Here is an 8,538-nt window from a genome sequence, read left to right as displayed (position 1 = left end):
GAACTGAAAACACTGCGAGTATCAAAACCTAGTTCAATCAAAGAATCATTTCAGACATGTTTTGTACACGGGGAATGTGATCAACGTATTGTTGTTGTTGTTTTTTTCTTGAGGCTTCGTTATCTGATTGATCAACCAGCGAACACTGCCGGGGGTGTCGACTTTGCTGTATTGTCTGTACAGTGGCTTTGCCAAGTTTGATTGTGTGTCCAAGTACAAAGCGTTATTGTTGTGTAGTGTCTTTTTAGCGGCGTTCACGGTCGACTGCCCTGAATTGTGGTGTCATCGCTGTAATCGCATACACATGACGTATGGTTAACAATTTGTGTTTTTCCAGTTCATTACCACAAAGAACTTCAACGGTGTACAGTTGTGTCGAGTTTATTTGCATTCCCGTTCTGGTGTTGGCCCGCGTACTGAGGATGTCGGCCATCGTCATTACTGTCTGATAAACTGTTACAAGCTATTCAAATCGCTGTATAACAGTTTTGGGTGCAATATAATTGAATTCACAGTGCTCGCGGGATATACGTAATTCGGATGTGTTTATCTCTTCTGTTTCAGTAACAGTATTTGGAAACCCGATCGATTTGATGACTTCAGTTGCCATATAGCAGGTGACTGTTTTCCGTGCAGACTTATGGTAACTCATAAAAACACATTCAGAATGGTATTATTTAATTGTAGGGTATCTAGAATATGCGGCAAATTTGTTTTTACTTTTCATTTGTCAGATGAATCAACAAGTGGTTTCTGATTGATTGTCGGCCTTGCCATCGTAGTCACATCGCATAAACGTTACGAGCTGTTCCTCTGAAATATTAAATTATGTACTACGCAAACATGAACGATCTTCGCAAACAAGCATGTTTTTGGACTTATTGGTACGTACCAGTTATCCAACACGCATGCTCCTTTGAGTAGTATTTTATCGAACTAGTATTGTCTGCGCGAGATCGAAATAGAGCATCGATTTTACAATAACTCATACCACAAACATTAACAAATTAATCTATATAACCTCTCCAACGTATCTCAACTATATTTCACTGTGCTAATAGATGTTTTAATTATATGTAATTATATTTTTTGTTTATTTGAAATTGAAATTAATGTAAAAGTATACTTTCTACATTAAAAAAAGGCTCTACTGCTATAATTTTGCTTATTCAGTAACTCTCGCTGTTTTGAAAAATGTGTGTGTATATTATAATATGTACTACCATATGACCAAGTATACACTAATCAGAGCTCTCCGCTGATCATGTCAGTTTACAGCTTTGTGTCGAGTGAAGACAACGGGTGAACCCGCTGCTGATACTTTTTTTTATTGTCGTTTATTGTTCTAAATGATTTATGTATATAAATCGCGATGCCCCGCAGGTAAAAACACAGCTTCGTCTGTTAAGACGCGACTACAGGGTCGTTGTCTGTTTCATGTAAACAATCGCTTACTTTAATCACTATTTCGGGAGTTCATTCCTGCAGTAATCCCAATTCATTTATTTGAAATCGCGTTGTATTAATTTCTTTTCAAGCTTGTATACACTTCTCAATTTGTTTTAATCGCACCATTATTTATTATTTTTATTGGCGGAGAATGAATGATTGCGCTGACCTCTGACCTCTGATCTAGTGCACGCACAATTGGTGATGGGTCAGATTTTGGTGTAATTGTCTACTTTTAATAGCCTTAACAGTTTATCTTCATCCTTCGTCACGTGACAAATGGCGTGTCTATGTACACCGTCCGTTATATTATCGACATCAATAAAATCTCACAATCCGACCCAGAGTGTTGGTTATTCCACCACGTGTTCCGACGCAGCATCTTATCGTGGTGTGATGCACACACACACACACCGTCGACTCGTACACACGTCAACACTTGAGTGGGATGGCCCAGCTAGGTGTGCGAAACAACGCTCAACTTATACAAGATTTGGACTATAATACAAATATCTAAATCATATCCGCGGTCCGTTGGTCGGTCTTTTTTTGTTTGTTTTCAAAAGTGAGTTTATTTTGCTATCGACGCAGCGCCGATGTACTGTAACCATGGTTACTATATTTGTATGCGTGTACACTATAACCGTAAACCAGACTCAAACTCTTTTTAAACTTGTCCATATTTCGCTCCCAACAATTACGTCATATACACCTTCAGAATCATCGAAACATGTGTATAAAACTACGACACTTCCGCTTCGATAAAAAGCGAGCCTTCTCATAGGAATATTTTATTTTTAAAGTGTAATATACACTGGGATAAACCTATTAAATCTAGTCGATATAACTTTATGTTTGTTCAAATGACTAGTCGGAGCGTTCGACAGAGTTCGTATTTTCAATGCCCAGGGGCGATGGACAATCCGAACAATTTTAGTTTACTTTGATAGGTTAACGGGGATATTTTAGTATGCCTTTCCTATTGTTGTTTGTCTCTAATTGGGCAAAGTTTATTTCTGAGACAATCTGCTGCACGGTACCCACCATCATCATACGCCATACTGCCAGAAGCAGTTTTCATTCACCGCACCATTATACTATACTCGTACATACGGGATGGCAGGCAATTGTGAGAAGTGATTTTTTTTCTTCTTTTGGGAGATATTAGGATACAATAGTCTGGTTAATCGCCGGTTTAGATCCCGCACCATACGTTGTTGCTTTATACTAGGTAAAATTTATTGATATCCTTGTAATATATCAATCCCTCATCGGGGACCGTATTGAAAGAGACATGACAGCCTCAAATGGACCACACAATGGTTGTCGGATCTCGATCACAGCGTCGTTCTCAAAAACAAAATAAATATCGTAATATTTAAAAACATTGCTTCGCCACTGTTTGAAATTTATGTCTGATATCTGACACATTCAAGTTTGTCCGGTGATGCATTTATACTATAAAGTATTTCTGTCGGTCTTTTAGTGTTTTTAAACGTTATAAAAACTCAAAAATATGTTGCTTGAATTGTGGGAGGGGCGTAAATATTGAATTTCTGTTCCCAGTATTCTTTGTCGATCGCAAGTTGTCAAAACTGTTACAGTAATAATGAAACCACAATATACACTCGGTTAATAATAAACTATGCCCTATGGAGATTACAACTTCTATATCGAGGGCAGCGCACACAATCTCGCCATCTCGTTGATTACCAACGCACGATCAATACAAGATGTTATGTACTGGTAGTCAGCGTGTAAGCGTGATAAGAATTATGCCCTTGGCCACTAACTGTCCTGATGCATTCAATCTTCTTTCAACGCCACTTTGTTCGAACGGTTTAAAGCTTTCAAACGAGACACAATAAATGACACTATGGGCATGACCAGGTACGAGGCGAGTCACGGCAAGATCCTATCCTGCTACAATGTTGTGCTGTGTTTAGTTTTCTCCCGGCTGTGTACTGCGATTTGGGCCTCACGGAAGCAACCACATCAATCATGCTCACTGCAACCTGTCAAACCAATATTGCACATCGGCCGTGAATTCATTTCCGTCTGAAACTATCAAACATATGCTACACTTTTTAATTGAAATGAATTCATCAAATCGATGAAATCTTTCCATTTTTTTCACGCTCTGTATATAAACGGATCGTGTGTGGTTTCTATTTTGTTTTTGGAAAAGCTATGGTTAATATATTTCGCTACGTTGTTTTCATAGTTGACAGGAACGAGCCCGGACAAGTTTTTCTTCTTATGGCGATGTACAGTGATTTGAATGGCACACATCGTAAAAGCCCTCGGAGCGTATCTAATGGTCACTAGCTACCATTGCATCATTGTCCGAGCTATCTGTTCATACGAGTTATTAGTAAAAACCAAATGTTGGTAGAGGAGGGCCTAAACACCTTAGTTGAGGTGTAATGGAGACGTTTACGAGTTGTAAAACTACGATGTCGACATGTTAGCACTCATCGGCAAAATGATACAAAGCTGTTGTAAGCGGCAACGCGCGTCTGCTTTGCGAAATAAAATAATGGATTCTAGTTTTGGGTTCGCTTCGAGCAACTGATGGCGTATCCCGCTATGCGATTTACGTTTGATTTTCATTCTGAGCATGCGTATTCGTTGGTTTAACAGTGTCTGTGTTCGGTGGATACATGATCGTACATCATCCACGCATTAATCAGAACAAATACCAAATACTCTTCGTGTTAAAGTACTTGGCTTTGGAATTCCAAGAGTGTTTGATTACTTCCTATACGCAGGGTGTATTTATTGTCAACAATCGAGTTTAAATTAGAACGTGAGTTCCATTTTCCACTCGGGGAGGTTTTTAAGAGTCCGTGAGACGGCGAGGCAGGACTTATAGAAGCGTGTGATGTTTGTTTTGCGCCTACACATATCTTTTATGATGCGAGTTTTACACTACAGTGGGCGTATTCGTTTTTAAAAATGATGGAAAAATATCTTAACAATATTAATATTGATTTTAGTGTTTTGTAGAAACAAATATGCACTCCTTAAAGAGACACATTCGAGTTATAATTTCGGGTCATCTTTTAGTACGAGCTAATTTTATTTATTTTATTAGACATCCCAGGTGTGTAATTCGCGCAAAATATGAAGCAAAAAATACATTGCTGGTTAAACTGTGAAACTCACGTGTTCAATCTTCTGCCACCATCCGTCGCGTCAATTTACGGTACAATTGAAGAAATCCGCGTACGCTGATTTCGCCCACGTTTGCATGACGTGATCTTATCCGTGGTTTGATGTTGTTGTTGTTGTTGTTATTTCGTTCCGTGGTATCAACGCCCACTTTAAAACAGACACTTTCCTTACAGTAAACCATATCCAAGCCTTTGAAAATCGACGGCTTGGGCGTCTTCACAGGGACCAGTGACAGCGATCTGGTGAATAATTTGTTCCTTGTATTGACGCTTGCGACTGTTCATATCGTAAATCTGGGATCTCTTCGTAGCGTGGCTACAACCTACCTTAAGGCGTTGGTGGCTGTGGCACGTTAAGTGAGCTGGAATAATTCTATTCACTAGTACCGCTGGTGTTGTTCTCGTGTTATCGTACGGGTACGTTTTATCGAGGACATTGCGTTCAAAATTGGTCACGATTCACGACTACTGAAAACAAGCCATTTGTTATTTAATCCACCTAGCATATTTTAATTCGAGTTAAGGGTTCGTTATCACCGATCGCCAACCCTAATTCAGATTCAGACCATGGTTTTTGGAATTCCACTATCATATGTTTTCTCTTTGTTAATATGTTTGCACGAAATACTGCTTTGTGTTTTTATTGGTTTTTGTACTGAATTTAATATATGTGACACAATGATCTCCTTAATTAAGAGGGTCAGGTGTTGGAGAGCCCGGGGATGTCCATTTCTTCTAAGCAACGGGTTTTCCAGCAGACCAATCGTCACAAAGCGTCGACCAACTCGAGATCACTTGTTTCAGTGATCAATTACGGTGTCTGTCCGCGATTGGCTCACAGGTAGACAACAAGCTCCGCCCACATCGCAATGAATGCCCCGACAGCCGGGTACATCAGCGGTCTATCCAAACACTTTCCCAGTATATGGTATTTACCTATAGATGTGTATAGAGAACGTCTAACAGCTGACCACGGGCGTTACATTGACCACGCGAGGTGAACATCCCAGAGCAATTGTCGCCGGACCTGTTAGTGTGGGGGCAACTCATCATTTTGTTGGAGTACGACGGTGCCGATGAACCACACTACGGTGAATCTGATGATGCGAGACACGGAACAAAGCTGAAGTCGCTATTGTAGCTGGAGAGAAAAAAAAAGTTACAGATTGAGGCTTTGTGTGGTGAAGTTGGTAACGGAACTTGGTCGAAATGAATTCCAACGCAGAAATGGCATTCGTGACTAGCATGCCTTGCTTCCCGGTGACAGGCATTCGTCCAGTCCATCATCACGTCACACGTTCTCAGCGACCGTCCGACGAGGCAGCTCCGAACTCTCTACTGAATTTTGTGGATATGGCGTCCAGTAATATCAAGTTGGCTTTGGACAAACCAATTAAATCAAAGCGCAAGGTGAACCACCGAAAATATCTACAGAAGCAGATCAAGCGCAGCTCTTTGCAAACTACTAGTAAACTAACGGAGGGCAACACAAAGGATAGTAGTCATTTGAATTCATTTAAGAATGACGTTCTCAAGAATGGCTTACATAAACCAAAACATTCGTCGCGAAAAGACTCAAGTTTGGCAGGGATGCAGAACAAATCGCTCGCAGCACTTTTCGACCCGAGAACTTTACACCAAAACTGCTGCACGGATCAACGTAGCAGACGCCGTACTGCCACGAAGGTACCATTACGACTAAGAAATCTTCCCACGTCCTTTTTCGCCGAACCCAGGAAAGATTGTCTGGGAGGGGACGTTGGCGGATTTGATATCGTTACGATGATCGAGGGAAAAGACGGGTGTCCGGAATTCAGTATCCCCGATACAATGGACTATTTGGGTCCGGATTTCGCGGATTTGATTACCGAATGGGGAGGCGAGAGTGGAAGTCATTCGGGCAGTGCTATCGGAGTGGTGGCCGAAGAGGAACTTTCGCCGCAAAGCCATCATAGCTACAGCGAACACAGCGACAATCCAGCTCCTACACCACCTTCTTCCGACGATTCGCCCTCGTGGACGTCGTGTTACCTCCAAGGACAGTTATCCAGGGATGATATTACACAACAGCGACCGCCTTCTAGCTTCACCACCATCGAACAGCAAGATATCGGTGAGCCTAACAACAACCCCTGTGTACGGGCAGCTGGCAACTTTGTGAACTTTTATTCCCAAAATGAAACCACCAATGGGTGTACGAACTTCATAGACATAAGCGCATGTACAACCACGCCGGGGTCCCTTCCGACTTTCCCACAGGCGTTTGCGCAGAAATACTCCGGACATTGGCAAGAAGGGATTGTCGGACAGAACAGTGACTGCATAGGCACGAAAAATGGACTTTACTCAATCTGTGGCCTTTGATACGAAACGGGGCTAGTTACTTTTCATCACTGAGCTAGACATTGCAATGGGCAAAGTGCCAATTTAATATACAGTGAGGGAATACAGAATGGGTGAATATAAGCGAACACATTCGCCTTTAAATTGAAAATTACACGCAATATGCAGTCTAAACAGGTCCATTATTTGCACAGTTGAACAAAATGAGCGGAACCAACACGAAAACTGGACCGTTATCCAGTGTTTATCCTCAAAACCAGCGAACAGACCTGTCGATTTTAAAGTATACGCTTTTGTGTTCTATATTTATAAATGGGGCTGGTACATCTTGTAATGAGCTGCATTTCTCATTATTTGCGCAATGGTTATAGAAAAGTAAACCTTGTAGTTGGAAAGGTGGTAGGTGTTTCCCGTGTTTGTCTAGATTTAACAGCCTGCACAGTTTTACATGAATCGATATGCCCCGGGATATACCGAATTTCAATGGGCTGTTTGTGCTTGTGTTTTATAAATCACTTAGCCAGTAATCAGACGTGCCGTGGAAAAGCTACAGGGACGCGCGAGCACACTGGCTGTGACCCGCCCGATCGCCTTGGCGAGGTTGTATTGGTCTCCCAGACAACGCAGCACTCCTGATTTACTTAACTTGTTTGCCGACGTAGGACCTTTGGGTTTGCAGTAATAGTCGGGATGGGGTTGTTGTTGTTTTTTCTTCTCGTGAGAATGGTTAGAAATACGTTGGTCGCATTGTCGATTTCAGATCAAGCATGGGTCACTGGTGAGGTAATCAGCTGCAAGGAGGAACCCATTTCAAAAAGTAACGGGGAAACATGATTGACGTAAATTACTCCCCATCACGTGAACAGGCAGGCATATTTCATTATTTATCGTATTATTAATTCTAATATTTTTTCTGCCAAAGAAATTATAATTTTTGTTTTCAGTGATATTGTAATGGTGACACTTATCCAAGTGCTGGTACTTGGTAAAAGTAAAATAATAATATTGTTTCTTTCCGAAACAAGATGTCTATCTGTGTGTCTTATTTCGTGTTCCTCGTTTAGTTCATTGACATTTGAGGGAAACAGAAACCAGGATTTATGTATATTTGTAAGTGTGTCATTTTATAAGATAACATCGCGTGTTCCTTTTTTTTATTTTACGAGATGATGTTTGTCTGAACGTGTCAGATCAGTAATGTCAGATGCAATGTGGGTCATGAAATATGTTGCCGAACTGTTCAAACGATTTTCATGTATTTCAGATTTACGAATTCGTACTTCGAAAACATCATTTAAGTAGTAAAGATGGACAATTTGAGTATTTTGTTGGATTACACTTAGTAATCGTGATTTGTCATTGTTTGCATAAATTAGCACTACAATCCGCTTGATGCCATAATGAATTACGAGCTTGCGCTTTGAATTAACGGTACGTACTACATATGCATAAATTATCATATGTGTAGTTATTTGTATTATAAACTGAAAATACATTTGCCTGTTACTTTAACGGTTTAGGGTGAATCCTTTTCCCGCGTATCAATTTTGAAATTTCGTGTCGGACATAT

General features: G+C 40.7%; 1 protein-coding gene across 1 annotated transcript; it reads left to right on the top strand.

Moving 5' to 3' along the window:
• Positions 1-5,392: 5,392 nt before the first annotated feature.
• LOC144356228 (uncharacterized) lies at positions 5,393-7,992 on the top strand. The gene has a single exon (XM_078011087.2). The coding sequence runs from the start codon at positions 5,835-5,837 to the stop codon at positions 6,987-6,989; it is 1,155 nt and encodes a 384-aa protein (XP_077867213.1). The 5' UTR covers positions 5,393-5,834; the 3' UTR covers positions 6,990-7,992.
• Positions 7,993-8,538: the final 546 nt, after the last annotated feature.

The sequence above is a fragment of the Saccoglossus kowalevskii genome, chromosome 4 (genome assembly GCF_978046115.1).
Source record: "Saccoglossus kowalevskii chromosome 4, keSacKowa6.1, whole genome shotgun sequence".
Classification (NCBI taxonomy): Eukaryota; Metazoa; Hemichordata; class Enteropneusta; family Harrimaniidae; genus Saccoglossus; species Saccoglossus kowalevskii.
The sequence above is the reverse complement of the archived record's forward strand: the minus strand, read 5'-3'. Positions and strand labels throughout refer to the sequence as shown.

Coding starts and splice junctions, on each gene's coding strand:
- LOC144356228 (XM_078011087.2), top strand. CDS start 5,835: ATGAATTCCAACGCAGAAATGGCATTCGTGACTAGCATGCCTTGCTTC.